Raw genomic sequence first — 19,582 nt, forward strand, 5'->3', positions numbered from 1 at the left:
AAAGGACAGAAGAACATGGCCCCTCCACAGAAGCCATCTCAGTTTCCCAGGCAAAACCTGGCACACGTTCTGGAGAGGCACCTGTAAGATTCGAGCTTTTGGTCAAGCAGAGTCCACTTTCTCCCGGGGCCGTGGGAAAAGGACAGAGCTGGTGGTCTGAAGCCTGCTGAGCTTCTTACGGGGAGACCTTTGTCAAGGGCCACTTCCTGGAATGTGACAGACATTTAGACACTGGGCATGGCCAACACAAGCTTGCCGAGATGCTGAGTGGAAGAGGTGTTTATTTCTTCTCAGCCCTTTCTGGTCCTCTCGTACCTGTAAGTGCTCACAGACTGTGGTTTGATGACTGGAGCTCCAACTACTGGGCGGGGGTCCCTGAGCCGGGAAACCTTGCAGAGAGCCTTCCTGGGGCAGTGGACCAGGCCACTTTGCATAAGACTTCAGCACTAGGATCAAGCTCTTGGACGACTCACACCTTGATGGGGGAGGTTTCAGGGTGGGAGGGCAGAAGGTTCCAAGTCTCAGCCAGTGGCTGTGTAACTTCAGGCACGACTGACACGGTGGCACCCGGCCCCACCAGGAAACGTAGTCCTCCTCAGGAACCCCTTGTCCTGGCTCTGACCAGGTACCGCAGTCTGAGGCACTGCACCAACCATTTTGGGGAGGCCTCGGTGGGAGGGTGGAGGAGGAAGCTGAGGACCTTGTCAGCTGGTGGCCAGTGTGATGCCTGCAGGGATATGACCCCTGGGTAGGCCTAGGCTCTTGCCGGCCCTGGGTGTGTCATACAGCCAGACCCCACATTAACCCCTTATTTGCCAGCCGGGAGACTAGATTACCTTCAAGGCACTTACAGCTCACAGTTTAGTGACAGGAGAAGCAGATGAAGGCACCCCTTGTCCACACAAGGTGAAGCTTCATTGAATTACTAGCATGTGTTCTGATCTCTAATTTATATCAGCATCAAGATGATACACAAAAGTGGGGCAGGCTCAGAAGGTTTTGAATTTTGTAAATTTATGGATATATTACACACCCTTTCCACTAGGGCCACCACTTGCACATACAGTGCCTTTGTGTGAGTTAGAAAAAGACATCTCTTTATCAAGACACTTTACTTCTATTTGTCAGAGAAGGGCAATAAATGTGCAAATTTGTGGTGACTGCAGTGTGAATGGGGTCCCCTTAATTGTGATGCCTTGTGAAGTGCCCGACCTGAACAACCACACAGGGCAGCCCTGCTTGTCCCCTACTGTCATTGTCTTCCAAACACAGCTTAAATAAAACTTTTTCTCACCCATAGGCTTTCCCATGTCTTCTAGACCAATGATTCATATCAGAATTCCTGGGAGGTGGGGGCTGTTTTGAATGTCACAGCCCTAGATATAAATGCAGCTCTCCCCTTCCACCCTCGGTTTCCCCTCACCCCCAACACACACAGTAAACTATTGGAAGGCAACATTCCTTAGCTGCATTAGCAATAAAAATGGCTGAGAAGTTCTCTTGACCATGGAATCCACACTGTCCCGGAAAGTCATTAAGACACGGGCACTAAGTAGCTGCCTCCTTAACAGACTCTGTTCTGGTGAGAAGGGATCTCGGAGCTGCTCTTCTAAGTGTCCTGCCCCAGCCTGTCTGCTGCCTCCTGCTTACCCCAGAAAACGTATGCGATGAAGGACATCCACCAGGTGGCACCTCCATTTTGCCACCCAGCCTCAGCCAGGCCACCGTAGCTTCGTGCCCCAGAAACTTTCAAACAGGGCATTTCCCCCTCTTCCTGTGCATCTTAACATGCACACTGAAATAGTTATTAAACAATAGTATCAGTAGCCACTGTTTGTTGAATACTTGCTTAGGGGGCGGACAGTATGAAATGCTTTTCATATTTTATTGAATACTCTCAGTAACCTTGTGAGACAGGTGTTACTCTTTTCCTTTTTCAGTGAAACGGAAGCTCAGAGGGGTTAGTAATGTGTTATACGTGAAGTCTTGTAACTAGCAGGGGAAGGAATCTAACACAGGGCTGTTGACTCCTGAGTGCGCGCTGTGAAATACCATGTTCTTCTGTCTCCAGGAGCAGAGATTGTCAGCCCTGAGGCCTTCACTTACCTCGATGCAACTACTTAACCTTTCTGAGCCTCCGTCTTCTTATGTACAAAACGAGGACAATAATATCTGCCTTGTTGCTCTGTTTCAAAAGTTAAATGGCGTGATATTTGCCAGCACCTAGCTCAGCGCCTGGTGCATAACAACATGGAACTGAGAAATGTTAGTCTCCTTCCCTTGTTTCTTCTCAATGAGACTGTCTGTGAAGATGTGCTTTCATGTTGATTTCTCCATTCTTGCATGCTGCAAATGGCTATGGAGCTCTTATTATGTGCCAGGCGCTGTGTTTGGCACTTTGTCTGCATTTCTTTACATTCCTGCGGGCCTGCTAGCTGATGCACCTGCTACTGTCTCGAGACAGAGGGTTACAGGAGTACTGACCCCCCTGATCCCATTACGGCAGGGAGGTGGCATCTGTAATCAGTGGGTTTAGCTTCAAAGCTGGTGAAGGGGCCCGGGGAAGGGGGCACTTATGGTGGACTGGGGGGGGGGGCACGTCATCTGTGAGCTGCCTTCCTGCTGGCCCACGTGCCAGTCATGTCTGGAGGCAGGAGCCTGAGTGGGAGCACTTGGGCACTCCTGGTGTGTCTGGTGGGTGCAGGGATCAGTCTCCTGGTTTTGGTGGAGGTGGCTCCTGACGCTATGAACCTCAGGAGTCAGATATTGTCATTTCTCTCCTCAAAAAGTCTTTTTTTAAAAAAAATGTTTATTTTATTTTTTGAGACAGAGAGAGACACAGCATGAGCAGGGAAGGGGCAGAGAGAGAGGGAGACACAGAATGTGAAGCAGGCTCCAGGCTCTGAGCAGTCAGCGCAGAGCCCGACGTGGGGTTTGAACTCACGAACTTTGAGATCGTGAGCTGAGCCAAAGTTGGACGCTTAACCGACTGAGCCACCCAGGCGCCCCTCTCCTCAAAAAGTCTTTAGAGTTCCCTTTACCGGCAGAGCAAGCCCCGACTCTGACAGAATGCTGCAGGTCCCCACATATCGGCCCTCATCTGCCTTCCCAGCCCCGGGCCCTACTGCCAAATCCCACACTCACAGTCCGTTCCTCCATGTTTCGGCTCAGACTGTCTTCTCGGCCTGGGAGGCCTTTTCCCTCCGCGTCTGAACCCTGCCTCCTTCCAGGCCCGACAAGGATGCTGCTTTCCTGTGGAGGGTGTCCAGGCGCCTAGTCAGACAGCACTGCTGGTCTCCCATGTGCCCATCTCTGCCCAGGACCCACCCCTGGCGTCGTGGTGGGTGTGAATTCACAGCACAGCATCCCAGGTGAGAACGGTGGGAGGGCCTGGCCGGGCTAGTTGGAACCGCTGCCTCTACGGACACATGTGTCTCCTCCATCTGAGGGGCACATGGGTCACCTGGGTCTGTCTTGTAAGGACAGAGGGCTGGCCCATCATAAATATATTAAAACATTTTTTTAAATGTTTATTTCTTTTTTTAAGAGAGACAGAATGTGAGTTGGGGGGGTGGGTAGAGAGAGAAAGGGAGACAGAATCTGAAGCACACTTCAGGCTCTGAGCTGTCAGCACAGAGTGCGACGCGGGGCTCGAACTTACGAACGGTGAGATCATGACCTGAGCTGAAGTTGGATGCTTAACCTACTGAGCCACCCAGGCACCCCCGTCATAACTTTAAAGAGAGCTTATGGGGGGCGCCTGGGTGGCGCAGTCGGTTAAGCGTCCGACTTCAGCCAGGTCACGATCTTGCGGTCTGTGAGTTCGAGCCCCGCGTCGGGCTCTGGGCTGATGGCTCGGAGCCTGGAGCCTGTTTCCCATTCTGTGTCTCCCTCTCTCTCTGCCCCTCCCCCGCTCATGCTCTGTCTCTCTCTGTCCCAAAAATAAATAAAAAACGTTGAAAAAAAAAAAAAAAAAAAAAAAAGAGAGCTTATGGGAAGGGGAAGGGAAAGGAAGAGGTCACACCTGATGCTACTGACCCCTACCAGCAATGGTGCTGAATTACTTTTGCACATGACTTCCCTTAATCCTGACAGAACCTTTTGGTAGGACGGTTTTTCAGATGAAGAAACCAGAGCTCAGAGGAGTTAAGGAACTTTCCCAAGTTAATATGAGAGGGGCAAGGGTCAGTTACCAAGTTAACCCAGCTGTGTCTTGCCTCAAGGCCAAAGATCTAGGTGTCCCAACGTGGGCTTTCAGGAGCATACTGGGGTAGGGGTGTGGGCTGGGAGGGGTGCCTGTCTGAGGCCTCTCTGCAGAGAGAGAATGTTTCGGTGGGGGACATTTTGGGGTTCCAAACCTAGGTTTGTTCGCTCTGCCGTCTTTCCCTTACTCCCTTTCTCTACCCACCGTGACATTTGACACCACTGTTCCCACCCAGCATGTCTGAGAAGGTGAGAACTCTGACTTATCAGAACCCGTGTCTCTCAGAGGTCTCTAAAAGGAGGAGTGGGTAGTGTCACGGCCACACGAAGGAAGCTGCACGTGCAGTAGCCCCTGGAAGAGGGGGCAGGAGGGGCTGCATCTCAGGATCAGGGGCCCATCCCCTCCCGGGCCTCTCTGCTCTTACCCCTCCTCAGAGCCTCTGCCTTGCCCTCCTGTCTAAGTAAGTGCTCTTACTTAGCTGGGCTCTGCCCGGCTCCCTTGGGAGCAAAGTGGACATGGAATGGGGCACGGGCTCCCTGTAGGCTGTACAAAGCACAGGGGTGATTAGGATTTTGTCCCTGGGACTGACATTCTTTACCGGGCCAGTCTTTGCTTTGTTTCCTTTCCACTTGAAACCTGAGTCCCTCCTGCCACCTTTCTTCATTCCTGTGGTGCCAGTCACCATGGAACCTCTGTAGCCATAGCTTTAGTGGAAAGAGCAGACAACGATCAGTTATCTTGGGCCACTCCATTCCCTGAGGTGGAAAACTGAGATTGAGGGTGGAGGAGTCAGCCATCTTGGGCAATCCAGAGCCTCAGGGAGTGAGGACAGAATCCTGGTCCCCAGAACCCATTGGCTATTAGCCCTTTAGGTCAGGGGTTGGCTGTTCCAATAAGGAATAGTCACTCCTTGGTGCCCAGAACAGAACAGTGCAAGGCGCAAATGTGGGCTCAGTAAATTGTATCTTGGTCAGGGGCTAAGTACGGTCCAGGCTAAACCCCAAAGCTTTGTCTACATTTGAGCTGGAGTTTTGGATCTTGGTTTTTACAGTTTGCAAATGGATTTTTAAGTTCCCACCAGGTCATGGGTCTACATGATTTTCCCAGAGAGGGGCCACCCATTGTTCTCACATAAGACATAAGACATGGTTGTTTGTCCATATGCAGCTGTGGCCACCTCCCCTTGAGCAGGAGATCCTGCATGTAGACCCTGAGAGCCTAAGGGGTCATATGTGTAGATACAGTCAGGGGCAGGTCTACGAGGGGGTCTGCCTGCTGGGGTGCCCTGGCAAGCTATGATGTGGATGCAGGTTTCCTTTCTGTACTGCGGGTGTCCCTCTGGGCACAGAGTAATGTCGGCTGTCTTGGCCAATGGCCATTCTGCCCGCTGAGGAGCTTGTGGCGAGTGGGGAGGGGACTGTCTGGTTCAGAAGGCCCTTTGCAGTAGAGCTGGCACTGAAGCTTTTCTCATCTGTAGTCTCAGGCAGCTCCAAATCTTTTCTTTAGCTTCTTAGTGAGTGATCCCTTTGGGGAAACTGAAGCAGCAATAACCACTTTGACAGCATAAGGTGAGAAACAGGGCTGAGATCCCCTTAGACAGTAAATCTGGGGGCACCAGGGTGACTCAGTAGGTTGAGCTTCTGACTCTTGATTTCGGCTCAGGCCATGATCTCATGGTTTGTGAGTTCAAGCCCTGAATTGGGCTCTGCACTGACAGTGAGGAACCTGCTTGGGATTTTCTCTCTCTCTCTCTCTCTCTCTCTCTCTCTGCCCTTCACCTGTTCGCATGTGCTCTCCTCTCCCTCTCTCAAAATCAATAAACTTAAAAAAAAAAAAAAAAAAAGAAAGTGAATCTGAACTATAGCCCAGTAGTTCTCAATCCTGTTTGAACATCAAAATCACTCAGGAGTTAAGAAAAAGAAACCAAACAGATCCCTGTGGGCTGCTCCCTAGAAGGCTAATTCAGCAGGAGCCGGAGGTGGGGCCTTGGAATCTGTCATTTTATCAGTTCCCAGGCGATTCTGATTTGCAGCCAAGGTCGAGAACAAGGGCTGCAGCTAAATACCACTTTTCTGCTTATAATTCATGAAGAAAGCCTCTGCTCTGGTTAGATATGGCAGCAGGAGTCTGTGGGGTCTGCGGCTCTCACTGTCCCCAAAGCCTGGGCTCTAGCTTATTTGCTTTAATTCAGTTGTGGATGGTCTGTTCCCGTAGGGAACATTCCTGCCGGGCTTTGCTGGAAGCAGCCGCCTTGCCAATCTCTTGAGTGTGCCTCTTTGCCAGCTGACTGGAGCAAGGGGCAGGGTGTTGAGACCAATGTCCACCACATTGCTTGGGAGAAATGCTGCACCTCACGTACATTCTCAGCTGTGTGTCACTACCTTGTGGCCAGATACTTATCTTAGTAGTCAGCAGAGGTAGGTCAGGGAGTTGCGAGGAAAATGCTCCTCAGAGCTTGAGGACGTAAGCAATGAGACCAGGCAGAGGCTGGGCTGGAACCTCTGTTTGGGCCAGAAGCGTTGCTGGGAGCTGCCGTGCCCTCTGGGGCCTGAGTGGGGATGGTGGCAGGCTGGCTTCCAGACAGAAGGCTGGTTTTCTCACTTCCTGAGTTGGGATTTGCTGCTCAGCAAAAGGAAGCTGGCCCTGCATCTTGCCCTGTCCCCAGATGATATCTCGAGGGAGTTACTCCAGAGTGCAGATTGGGACATGTGGCCTTTACCCCAGATTTTGTCACTGATCAGCCCTGGCCATCCACCTCACTGTCTGTCAGGGTAGAAATGGGTCGGTCACCTTTCGCTCAGCAAAGACTATAAACTTGTGTAAAGTGGCAGAGTCTCTGGTGAGACCCTTGTCCCATGGAAAGAGAATGAAGTTAGGTCAAGAGCAAGAGCTGACAACACCCCAGAGTTTGAGGGAGACCAGGAAGAGGCCTGAAGTAGTCAAGCAGTTGGCCACAGGACAATGAAATGACTCTCTGACAGAAGTTTGGCTTGGTCAGTGAGGTGAGATTGAGGGCCAAGAACTTCATGCAGATGGAGATTGGCATATCCTGAGAGAAAACTAGAGAGCTGGTTCCGGGAGACCCCACCAAATGTCTGAGGGACGGGCAGAGTCATAAATCCCGACACTTGTCGTGAGGGCAGCTGGCGGAGAAAATGAGTTTTTGAAGAAAATAGAAACTAATGGAGAAAGAGAGCATCAGACTCTGCCTTGATAAATTCTACCTTCCCCAGAGACCCTAAGGTGTCCCTGTCAAAGCCACAAGTGAATCCAGGTTAGTGCGTTTTGGTGACACTCTTCATAGCCAATTTTGGTCACAGTCTTGTGGCCTTGGCAGTTGGAATGTTGCAAGCGTCTAAGAGAGTCAGAATGTCAGAAAAGAGGTGTCCTTTCGTTCAGCAGCAGATTTCTTCAGTATAAGAATATTTCAATTCCTGATGGGCTTCCTGCAAAGTGGTTTAAAAAGTGTGCTATTTGGGGGTACCTGGGTGGCTCAGTCGGTTACGTGTCTGATTCTTGACTTCGGCTCAGGTCATGATCTCACAGTTTGTGAGATCGATCCCCAGATCAGGCTCTGCACTGACACCAAAGAGCCTACTTGGAATTCTCTCTCTCTCTCAAAATAAATAAATAACCATTTAAAAAAATGTTTGTAAAAATGTTTGTTATTTGTTCTCACTTCACTCAGCTGCTCCCTACCATAGGTCTCTGGATGTTACAAGCTGTGGACCTCTGGATCCCCAAGGACTGCGTTCACGGCCCAGGAAGTAGCGGCTGCCTCTGGACAACCTCCCAGGCACCTTCACTGATAGGGGCATGGGCACCCGTGATGCTGTCCCCCCAGGTACGGGGCTGCACTCTGCCTGGGAGATGTAGCCAGGCAGGTGGCCATGCCTTCCTGCCCTTGCCCAAGGTTCTCTGCCGGCTGTGCTGGCTTTCCATACTCAGCTTCTTGTCTGGGGCCTCCCTAGCCTGGGGAAAGGCTCAGAGTATTCTAGAAACTTGTCTGGGCTTTGCCTCCACTCTGTGCTGGTGGGCTGGCTGAGGAGCTGACCTGTTTTGTGGAGGGAGCACATGGATGGCCAGAGGACATGTGGCTGGGCCTCAGGGTGTCTCTGTCTCCTCAGCTGACAGGGCAGGATAATGGGAACAATGTGCCCAGCTCAGCGTCAAGAGATGGGGTTCCAGACCTACTGAATGAGCCTCAGTTTCCTTTGGAGGGTGAAGGGATCTATAGGTCCTGCCATGGGTGGAAGGGGTGCTGGTGAGGTGGAGAGCTGCTTTTCCCTTAGGAGGGGGGGGTTGGAGCAGGGGCCCTGTGATGACTTGAGAGGAGTGTAGAGGACCCCAGAATGTCAGAGTAGTTCAGGAAATAGGTCATGACCTAGGGGCAGAGCACCCTGGGACTTTGCTATATTAATGAGAAAACAAATGCGTAATTTAGTGCCACCTTCAGATCCTGTCGGACATTAGATTCTTGTGGGGAAGTGGGAAGTACTGAAAACTTAAGAAAAACCTAGAAATCTAGAAATAGAATTAAGATGTGACTATGTGAACCCATAGTCCTTTCTAACTCCTTTGTTTTACCAACCTGGGGACTGAGACTCAGGCTAACTTATTTCCTCAAGGTCACACAGCAGACAGAAACAGGAAGGGAACAGACGCCCGACTCCCGGTCCTGTGACCTTCCACCCTGGGGGTGGGTATGCTGGGTTGTGGTGGGTTAGGGCCCCCTGGATGGTCCTGAGATGTGCCTAGGAGGAGTCATGGAGGCATAGGACTAATGATTCAGCTTGCAGACATTTAAGCTCCTCCTGAGTGCAGGTCCTCGAAAGATGAATAGGACATGATCCCTGTGCCTGAGTGCGGCAGGGCTGGGAGGGGAGAGGCAAAGAGGGGGGAAGGTAAGATGGGGCATGCCTGGGCTACTGTGGGGGCACAGAGGGGAGCCAAGGCTTCTCAAAGTACTGGGTGCTCAGTTGAGGCTCCCCCTCCTCGCTTCCTGCGTCTCTGCTCAGGGCCCCTCTCCTTGGGTTCCCAATCCCACACTGTCACTGCTTGTTACTCATTGTCTCCCCCACCTGCCTTCGGGCCTTGCCCAGGACTGTGTCACCAGGGACTGGGGGACAGAGTCCCTGACAGACAGCATTTGATGAATATCCGCAGTAGGGATCAATCAAATCAATTTGCTGAGTTGGGGAGGTTTAGGAGAAGATGCAGGGTCAGTGCAGGATGAGGTGCTGGAGGACTCCCAGGGGAGGTAATTGGATGCTCTGCCCTGCCACTGTGGGGAGAGGTCAGGGCCAAAGCCACAGGTCAGGGGGTTACCACATGAGGGTGACAATTAAAGGCGTGGCGGTGAGGAGCGGCTCATGAAAGCAGCTAGTGTGAGATGTGCAGTGGACAGAGGCAGGGCAGGGGTGTGGAGGAGGGGAGCCCTGAAGGAGGCTAAGAAGGTATGGAGTGGTTGGGTGGGGCTGGGGAGCTGGAGCAAAGCTGGATGGAGAAGACAGGTGAGTGTGAGAAGTGGGGATCCAGGGCTGGGAAGAGTGGGGTGGTGGGCTTTGGTGGGGATCGTGGTACCGTGGCTGGCTGGGGGTGGGGTGGCGGGCCCCCCTTTGTGGACCAGGCTCTGGTTTGGGGAAAGGGCCACAGAGACCCCCAGGGGCTGAGTGCTCCGACAGTCTGTTCCCCAGTCCTGGACTTGGTGCACGCTAAGGTGACGCTTTTCCCATGCTTCTGTCCCCAGCCAAGGTTCTGGCCCCGGTAGCCGTGTACCGTGGGAGTGTCCCTCGGACCAGTGCTGGGCCCCGCGCACTCCCGGGCGGAAGCAGTGACTCCAGGCTTCGGACTTACGGAGAAGGTGAGGTTGGGGGACTTGGCCTGCTGACTCGGTCACACCAGATGGCCTTCCAGTGCCCTGAGTGGCCTCTCTGGGGACTTGGGGCAGAGAACTGGAGTTCCACCAGCAGCTGCCTGATGAGGACCAGTGACCAGAGAGCAGGGCGTGGGCCTCATCCTGGAGAGAGGACATGAGTTTATTTGGATGTCTGGCTGTGTCCTCCACCTATTGGCAGAGGCTGTCTTTACTGTGGTCCTTGCTGCAGATGCCCCTTGGCTTTAGGTGGATCCTTTAATTCTGTGCTTCCGAGGATGAGGTGCACAGAGGGGGGTCCACAGGAACAAGGAAGTGGGGATCTCAGCATGTCCCTCACTCTCCTCAGGACCCAAGGAGAACCCATGAGCCCCGGAAAGACCAGGTCCACTGTCCCCTGGGTGGGCATTCGGCATGCAGGGCGGTGGTGGGGAGGTGGGCACCTCTAGAGGGACAGAAGCTGGAGCAGTGATTTTCAGAACACTCGTTCAGATTCCTGGCCACTTTCTGCTCTAACTTCCAGCTGCAGACCCCCCTTCTCTGCAGAGCTCCAGTCCCAGGGTTCTAGATGGAAAGCTAGCTTGTTCCGGTTACCTGCCCTCTTTCAGGCTAGTCCCCTCGCACGCCTGTGGCTGGCACCGACTTCAGCTTTTGCTGGGTCTGGTGCTGTCCAGTACCTGTGGCTTCTTCTGTGGGTCTCGTGGCTTATGTCAAGGCACTCCAAAAAATTGTTCTGTGTGGGGCAGAGATTCCAAAAGCTGGTCTCTGTTTGTTCTCCCTGTCCCTTCCACGGTCTAGGCTGCTTCAGGGCCCAGTTCAGACATCACCACTTCGTGAAGGTTTTCCAGATCCCTCTCCTCCTCCTCTACATGCACAAAGCATTTTATTGATACCACCCTTATGGCTCATATCACATTTTACCTTGTAATGAACCCATTTAGGGACAAATCTTATTTCTGTAATAGATTGCAAGTCTTTCAGTGATAAAGCTGTGCCTCACACATCTCTGTGCCTCCACTGCCTGGACAGTGCTTGGCAAATACTAGACGCTCGCTGAATGTTTGTTGGGTGAGTCGTTGGATAACCTGGAGTCTGCACGGAAGCACGATCTGTCCTGAGTTACCTCAACTTCTCTTTTCAATCTGCATTTGGTATCGTCAGGTATATCGAGTGCATTGGTTGGGATCCTGGAGATTGCCGGATGGTGGTCCCTGGGCAGAAGGCCAACCCTAAGTATTTGTGGCCTCACATCTGTGCTGTGAAAGGGCTGTGTAGCGAGTCCCCTTTTCTTCTCTCGAGTAGCTCATGACCCAGGTCTTCACAGGTACTGTTGGATGAATGAACTGACCCAAGGAGTGACAGTAACATTGAATGATCGGGAGCACGGGGCAAGTCCTGACTGTTCCAAGGAAGCAGCACCAAAGGTTTTGCCGGTGCCTGGTGTCACCTTGGGCTCTGTGTGCCAAGCCTCTCCTGCTTCTATCTCCCCCAGCCTCCCTCCAGCCAGCTCCAAGGATCCTGCAAGAGGAGCCATTGCAGCCTTTGAGTGGACAAGTGGACCCCGGCAACCTCAAGCTGGATGCCCCTCCAAAGGGATGGCAGGCCAGGAATGGCCACCCCAGGAACATTGGTGCCTTATCTCTGGGGCCCAACCACCCGGCACCCTTTTTGGAGTCTGAGGCCAACAGTGTGGCCCGGGACACCACCCAGATCAAGGACAAGCTCAAGAAAAGGAGGCTCTCAGAGGGCTTGGCATCATCTTCCCAAGGTGAGCCCCGGGCTCTGCCCACCTGCCACCCACCCACCCTGAGGCCAGGGACACCAGGCTACCTGGCCGTGAGGATCAGTAGGTATCTAGCTGGCAGCCGGGTTCTCTCCAAGCTGCTCAGGGTGAACCCACCAAGAGTCCTGTCAGCCATCTACCGGGGGAATGCCTGGGCCCTGCAGTGGTCTCCCAACTAACTTCCCCATTCTCTCCCTTGCCTCCTTCTAGTCTTCTCTCCAGAGGCATCCTTTTAATTAATTAATTAACTAATTTCCAAGTCATACAGCTTCTGGAATTGCCAGACCAGTGACTCTCTCCCTGAGAGGTCTGAAGTCTTTTTTCTAGACATGTCATGTCTTTTCACAAAGGTCTAGTGGAGGAGAAAAAGAACAGGAGCTGTGCAATGTGCAGATAGGAAGTGATCTTGATTGATCAGGTCCCTCGGCAAGTGTGGCGGGACAGGGATCTCTGGTACCCCGAGTGGGGCTGGGGCTACCCTCACCACTCTGAGTTGGGGCTGCATTGGCCTCTCTGCACCACTGCCCAGGTGGGGCCCAAGGTGGGCATGCTGGTGGTGACGTCCCCACCTGGGTTGTGACCCCTCCTCACCTCCCCCGTACCAAACTGATGATAGGGCAGGGCGGAGCCGGGCTGGGCAGGGTTGCGGAGAAGATATTTTGACTTGGTTGTTTTGATGCAACCACTTTGGAACAAGGAACTGGAACAAGATGGCCCTCGAAAGTTCAGTGCTAAGTATTTTCATCACCGCCAAAAAATTTGCAAAGACCATCCTGAGCTCCTTACTGTAGGGATGGCAGGGGGTGGGGCAAAGCGCAGTGAAGATGTCTGCCGGATGCATGAGGTACTAATAACAGAGCTGCAAGTGTGGTGGTCTGCTTTTAGACTAGGTCAGGGTGCCCCCTGTGTCAGAACAGCTACGCTTCCACATCATTAGCTGAAAAGGAAGCAGAAACAGAAGTAAGTTATGGGCCAGGTACTTTCTTGGCATTTTATGTAAGTTACGTCACTGAATGTTTGGACAACCCCGTGATGTGACTACTTTCATCTTACAGAAGAGCAAATGGGGAGTCAAAGATGTACCCAAGGTCACACAGCTTCTAGCCAGGATGGGACCCCACTCTCCTCACCCCTAGTCTAGTACTGGTAAATTTCCCTTCCTGCCTAGCCTGCCTCTGAATTTTGTTTTATTAAAAAAAAATGTTTATTTATGTATTTTGAGAGAGAGAGGGAGAGAGAGAGAGGGAGGGAGAACACATGCAAGCTGGGGAGGGGCAGAGAGAGAGAGAGAGAGAGAGAGAGAGAGGAGAGAGAGAGAATCCCAAGCAGGCTCCTCACTGTCAGCACAGAGCCCAAAGTTGGGCTTGAACTCACAAACCGTGAGATCATGACCTGAGCTGAAATCAAGAGTGGGACACTTAACTGACTGAGCCACCCAGGCACCCCTGCCTCTGAATTTTAAATAGGTGACTTGGGCCCTTTCTACCAAATTTCATAGGAGGGGGAGCAGGCCCTCCGCACCGTCGGCTTGCTCAGCCTGGTGGCAGGGCGGGCCGGGGTGGATCTCCTTCTGTCCCCGGCCTGGCCTTCCATCCCTGTTGCCAGTATCTGAACTGCCCCCCAGCCCATGCTCCCGGGACTAACTTATTCCTCATCTTTATCCCGCAGTCTCTCTGGATCCTGTGGGAGGCCCCAGAGGAGTTCCTCTGAGGAGCTTCATCCCCCGGGCCACCTCTCAGAGGCTGCTGAGGGTGCCCAAGCCGATGCCCCCCATCCAGAGCATCCCCACCACCCCTGAGGCTGGCGGAGCCAAGGAGAATGGCCTGGATCTGCCTGGGAGCAGCCAGGGTCCCCAGGAGCTGAGACCCGGAGCCCAGGAGGTAAGGTGATCCAACTGCTCTGAGTTTTACCTCTTGGTCCTTCTGCCTTTCTTTCCATTCTTTACTACCCCTGGTTCCTGAGCCTCTAGCTTCTCAGACAGTGTCTGAGGGGCCGCCCTCAAAGATGGGGCTCTGGGTCCTCATTTCATCTTTCCGGCAGCATCCCAAACCTTCATGGCCGGCCTGTGAGCTTTGGCTGGCTGCCCCAGAGCTGTGTGACCACCAGTCCTATGGTTGGTGGTCCCTAGGCCTTCTCTGGTCTATATGTTCCAGAATTCCTCATGCTTCTGACCCTCCCTGTTATAGGCTGAGGGGCAAGAAGGCTGGGCTAAAATTCAGGAGACTTGGGCTCTGGTTTCCACTCTGCCCCTCACGGGCTGTGTGACCTTGGGCCAGTCACCCTTCTCTCTGGGTCTGTTTTGCATATCTATAAAAAGGAGGTACTGGACCAGATGTTCTTGAAGACTGCTTTCAGCATTGATGTTCTAGGATTTCCTCAAATGACAAGAAGAGAAAAATAAATAACAAAAAGGAAGTAGGGATGAGGGGGACCCCTGGCCAGTCTCCTGTCTTGGAGTGGTAAGGAAGCGCTGAGCTTTCTGAGGAGTTCTAGGGGTGTGTGGCTGCAGAGAGAAACCAGAGGACACTTCCCAGCACTGCCTGCCACCCCACGTGGCTCCTGACAAAAGGGACCGCCCTGTATGAGGGGCCTGGGATGTGAGCATCCAGACCCTTCCCCCAACCTCCATTCTCAGGTGCAGATCTCCAGGCACTACCTGCACTGCAAGGATGAGAAGATGCACAAGTCACTGGGGGGTCTTGTGATCCCGCCCATCCCAAAGGCTGGGGTGCCCGCTGGGACCCCCTCCGGTGCACCTGGCTCCCTTCCCCACCTCCTGCCTCCAGGCCAGGATGTCCTCACGGGCCCGAGGGTCCCCAGCACACGGTAAGCTGCCCTAAGTCACAACTGCCTTGTAGTCCTCTCTCCGATCCCTCCAAGATCCGCTGAACCTCCACGCCAGCGCAGGTCTGGGGCACCCGGGGTGTGAAGGGCCTGGCTCTCCCATGAGCCACAGACCTGAGGAGGCCAAGGCGAGCTGGGTGGTCTGGGCTTAGGAGACAATGTCTCAGCCTCCGTCTTCCACCAGTTTCCTATCTGTGGCTGCTGTGGTGATGAATAAAATACAATCTGTATTCATGGTAGCATATATTTTCTTCATTAATGGGTACTAAAATTACAAGCTTTATCGTGTGTGTGTATGGAAGCAGGAGGGAGAGGTCCACAAAATTTTAGATTTTACAAGGGGTCTTCAGACTCGAAAATGTTTGGGAACTGATGGGGTAGAGGGTTGCTGTGTTGTTAATGAGTCCACATTTATGGCTCATAAGTGGGACAGACGGATCTCTTCAGATGGCCTAGAACATCTCCATGGGCAGGTCAGACTAATGTCAGAGCAAGTATGTGTGTGTGTGTGTGTGTGTGTGTGTGCGCGCGCGTGCATGCGCGTGTGCATGTGCACACGCGTGAAAGAGACAGAGACAGTGGCAGAGACAGAGAGACAAGAGTGAGAGGGAGAAAGGCCTCATTTCCTGCATAGCTTTGGGGCATGCTGTACTGAATTTTCCCATTTCTCTCATGCCTCCTCACCTCTCCATCTCCCATGCTGCCTTCCCTTCTGTCTGTATACATGTCTGCCTCCTTCTCAACCCTGGAGGAGTGTGGGCCTGCTCCTGGATTGGAGCTCCATCAACCTCTACTTCCTCACATTAGGCCCCTCCTCCTTTCTGCTCAAACATCTACTCCTTCCTTCCTTCAAAGCCGTTCCTGGTGGCTGGAAGGACTTTCTAGCCCCAGACCAGTGACCTTTACTCCCATCTCATTGCTCTTGACTTCACATCATGTGGGGCGTTGATGTCCTTGGAGTTTTCTCCTTCCTTGCCTTCCTGACTTTGAAACCCGCTTCTTGACCTTCTGTGACAAGACCTTCCAGGCAGTCTCCCCTGTGCTCTCCTTTGTCTGTCTTTTAAACATGGCCATTCCTGAAGCTTGTTCCCAGCCCTTTGTACCCATCTCCTCGTTCTCCCCTGGAGGAGTCCTGTCTGTGCCGGCAGCTTCCAGGGATGGGTGTCTTCCTCATGCCCTGCTCGGCCTTGAGGTCTCCCTCGAGTCGAGCTCTGGATTTCCATCCTCCTGTTGGGCAACTCCAGTTTTGTCATATCAGAGAGAGGGAGGCTGTGCCCCCGTCCCAACCACACGGATGGGGCACCTCATGTTTCCCCAAACTGCCTCCCTCCCATGACCTCCCGATGTCCACTGAGGTGCAGGCCTTCTCTTTCTTCTGCCTTTCTTCTCAGTTTTCACTCACTGGCTCCCTCTTGAGCTCCCTGACAGCTCTTAGCCTGGCTCCTGACCCCCTTGGGCTCTGCATCCTAATCGATTCTCATCCACCACCCTCTGTACCTTTCTTCCACACGATCCACATTTTTTGACTTCCTGTGCCAGCAGCCTAAAGTCGACTCTCCTTGGTCTGACATTCAAGCAGGCCTCCTGTGCTGCTCTGCAGGAACCTTCCCACCCCCAGACCCTCCAGAGCCCCGGGCAGCGCCTCCCCAACCCTAACACCAGCCTTTCACTCTGCTTTCAGAGCCTGCTGTCCTTTAATCCCCGGTTCCATGCCTCTCCTTGTGCTAGTCTTCCCTGCCCTCCTCCAGGAGGCGATGGGGGAAGGGCGTCCTCTGCGCTGTCCACACAGCAACCAGCCCACGGACTGCCTGACCACATCCCCTCCACTGATTTGTTCAACCCTTATTTAAACCTCGTACCTATTCTTTAACTTGGAGCACTACAGGGCAGAGGCCATATCCAGAAACCTCTGCAGCTTCCATGGTGCCAAGCTTGGTCCCTGGCATGGATTATACACACACATGATAAATATCTGCTCATTTGCTGTCCAGTTATGGCATGGATTTTTCTCCATTAACCCTGTGAGGATAGCAAATAGGTGGGAAGGAGCTTCCATTACCATTTCTTTCATTCATTTGCTTTTTCATCCATCCATCCATCCATCCATCCATCCATCCATCCATCCATGCATTCGTTTACTTAGCTAAGAACTAGTAAACACCTACTATGTGCCATGTGCTGTGGAAACAAAGCCAAACAAGACAGTCTGTATGCTCTAGGAGCTCATGAGAGAGATTTACTAGTAACCTACTGAATCGAGGTCTAGTGAGGTAAGAACTAAGGTAGAAGGCTGCCCTTGGTTCTGGGGAGCCCAGTGGAAATTGATCTCGATTAGGCTAGGAAGCCTTCTTGGAGGAGGTGAGGCCTGAGCTGAGCTTTGAGGGCTGAAGGAGAGTTTGGGAGATGAAGAGGGAGAGATGGAGATGTTCACGGAACTGTCAGGGGTTTGCACGGCAGCACCGGTGTTTGTATGACACGGGCGGGTGAGGTTAGCAGGGTGGCAGGGCCCCGTGTGCGCAAGTGAGGACGGTGAGCTTTAGCCTGGAGAATGAGGTGCTGCTGAAGGCCTTTCGGTGTGGAAGTGCCATGAGATCTGAGTTAGGAAGGCTACTTTGACGACCACAGAGGGCGGTGCACACTGAGGCAGAGGCTGCTACGGGCAGTGCGGGGAGAAGCCGTGGGTGCCTGGCAGGGCAGAGGCAGTGGTCTGTGGTGTCTGGACCCAGCCTGGCCTGATGTGGTCTCCCGGTCAGCCTGCCCTTGACTTTGCAGATGGAGTTACGTCTCCTGCAGCTTTGAACTCCTAGCCAAGAGCCTCTTTACAGAGCCGCCCACAGCCCCTCCACTGTGTGCCCCGTCCCGCCCACTGCCCCATCCCGGGGCTACCGGACCCCTCACAGCAGGGGCTCCTTCTTGCCATCTCTCATAGTGTTTTTTCTTCCCCGTTCTTTTAAGATTGGTTCGGGAGAGTGGGCCTCGGGAGAAGACCCCTAAATCTCTGGGTATGTACCCCCCTGCGCACTCCCACTTGCTATCTATTCAACTCCCTGCCTCCTGGACTGGGTGTGGGGGCAGAACTGGGGTTTGAGTAGGCCTGAGCATGCTTGGACCCGAACCCCTCATTTCACGGATGGAGAAGCTGAAGTCACCGGCAGTGCCGCTTTGGGGACCAGTGGCCCTGTGCTATGCCCGGCATGTGGACCCACACCAGCTTGTGAGCCAGCTGAGAGGGAAGGTGCAGACCCTGTGTGACAGAGGAGTGCATGCTCTGAGACTCTGCAAGCTGGGTTTTGTCCTCAGTCTCGGCACGGAGGTCTCAGTCCCGGCATATCTGCAAGCGGGTCCACATGGCTCCGAAGACAGAGCTTCTGACACGAGGGGCTGCCTCTGCACGGTTTTGAGCAAGTGGAGGAGAATACTCCTCACCAGACCGAGTGAGAAATTAAGGCACATCCCGTGAACCCCTTAGTCAGCTGGCCCCAGAAGGTTTCAGCATCAGGGGAATACGGCCAACTGGGTGGCCAGTGAGAGGCCAAGGCGCAGAGAGGCTTCAGAAGAGGGAGCAGGAAGCTCTCCAGCCTGGTGACCTCACTCTGTGGAGAGGAGGGAGGATGAGCCCTGGGCAGGTTGGGGGTGGGGATCCCCAAGCCCGGGGATGAGGGCTGGAGGCCACTGCTGTGCTGACCGGCAGGAGGGGGCAGACTCCTGGTCCAGCTTTCTGGCAGGCCACTCTGTATAGCTTAGCGGATGGGTCCCTGGCGAGGGGGAGGCTGTTGCCCAAGAAACCCCAGGGTCAGGACTCGAGCTGAGCCCGAGAGGCGGTCCTGGCATAGAAACTTCTGTGGTGGCTCTTTCCCCTGCTGTTCTCTGGCTGGGCTGCAGTGGGGTGACCTTGGGCAGTCTGGTGTGACAGCCACTGGCACCCACGGTGTCCCTCAACAGCTACCCCTGAGGGTGCTGTCAGGGGGTTGGGCCAGGAGACCCCAGTTTGTAACCACTCCTTTGTCTGCATCGCAAGCTTGCTGCTTGAGAACTAGGTCCCTGGGGGCTTGGCGGCAGGGTCCAGGCTGCTCAGACAAGGCTTTTTAGGGCCTCTCTTGGAGGTGGAGGTGAGGAGAGGGGATGCCAAGTAGTAAAGTCCTTAAAGGGCCCTCTGACCCTCCAGTTGTCAGCTGGGGATAACATTGCCCAATATGTGTAACACGTCTACCATGTAGAAGGAGCTCACATGGTATTGTCTGAAGCTGAGGGCTTCCCAAATCTTGTGGCATTCCTGCAGTCCTTGCCCTGGTTAGCTGGTACCTGGACATCTGTGTCCTCTGCCCTGCCCTTTACTTTTGGGCAAATGGAGGCTTCATCTCTCCTCCATCTTGGCCCTTGATCCTTCTCCTGGGACGCAAGCAGAGGGATCCTTTGTAGAAGGCATGGGCTGAGCAGAGGTCCAGGGTAACCTGGGAGCCCTCCTGGAGGTCCCAGATTCAAGACACCCCTTCCAGCCTCAGGTGGCCCCAGATAGTGGTCCCCTTATTTGCAGGTTCACCCAAGGACAGTGAGCTCCAACCTTTGTGAACAGGAGAACCCAGTTAACATTTCTTTCATTAAAAGAAAACTAATCCACCCCTGTCTTGCCTCCATCACAAGACAACATACTTTTGAAATTCATTGATTAGGAAAATCTAGATTAACAAAGAGATACTAGTGATTTGATGTCATTTGGAAATCAGTTTGTATTGTATCAATCACAAGAGCATCTGAAGGTTGCTCGGTCTCAGCTTTTCTGTCTGTAAAATGAGAGGACTGGACTAGTATTGTTGGTTCTCTGGTCTCTTCATGTTTTGTGATGAGGGCGCTCATTTTATCTTCTCTCTTCCTGAGG

At 53.3% G+C, this 19,582-nt stretch overlaps 1 protein-coding gene across 3 annotated transcripts in view; it reads left to right on the plus strand.

Moving 5' to 3' along the window:
* The window catches only part of TOGARAM2 (TOG array regulator of axonemal microtubules 2), a 68,206-nt gene that overhangs the window by 20,059 nt on the left and 28,565 nt on the right, over positions 1 to 19,582 (plus strand). For all 3 annotated transcript variants that reach the window (XR_009248311.1, XM_058682926.1, XM_058682925.1), the window contains 7 exons: positions 3,231 to 3,371; positions 7,909 to 8,048; positions 9,954 to 10,067; positions 11,572 to 11,847; positions 13,531 to 13,742; positions 14,498 to 14,688; positions 17,662 to 17,708. Coding sequence is in view for 2 of the 3 variants with exons in the window: in XM_058682926.1 (XP_058538909.1) it covers positions 8,021 to 8,048; positions 9,954 to 10,067; positions 11,572 to 11,847; positions 13,531 to 13,742; positions 14,498 to 14,688; positions 17,662 to 17,708 (868 nt within the window). In the remaining variant the exon portion in view is untranslated. The remainder of the gene's footprint in view (positions 1 to 3,230; positions 3,372 to 7,908; positions 8,049 to 9,953; positions 10,068 to 11,571; positions 11,848 to 13,530; positions 13,743 to 14,497; positions 14,689 to 17,661; positions 17,709 to 19,582) is intronic.

The sequence above is a fragment of the Neofelis nebulosa genome, chromosome 9 (assembly GCF_028018385.1).
Source record: "Neofelis nebulosa isolate mNeoNeb1 chromosome 9, mNeoNeb1.pri, whole genome shotgun sequence".
In the NCBI taxonomy this organism is placed as follows: domain Eukaryota; kingdom Metazoa; phylum Chordata; class Mammalia; order Carnivora; family Felidae; genus Neofelis; species Neofelis nebulosa.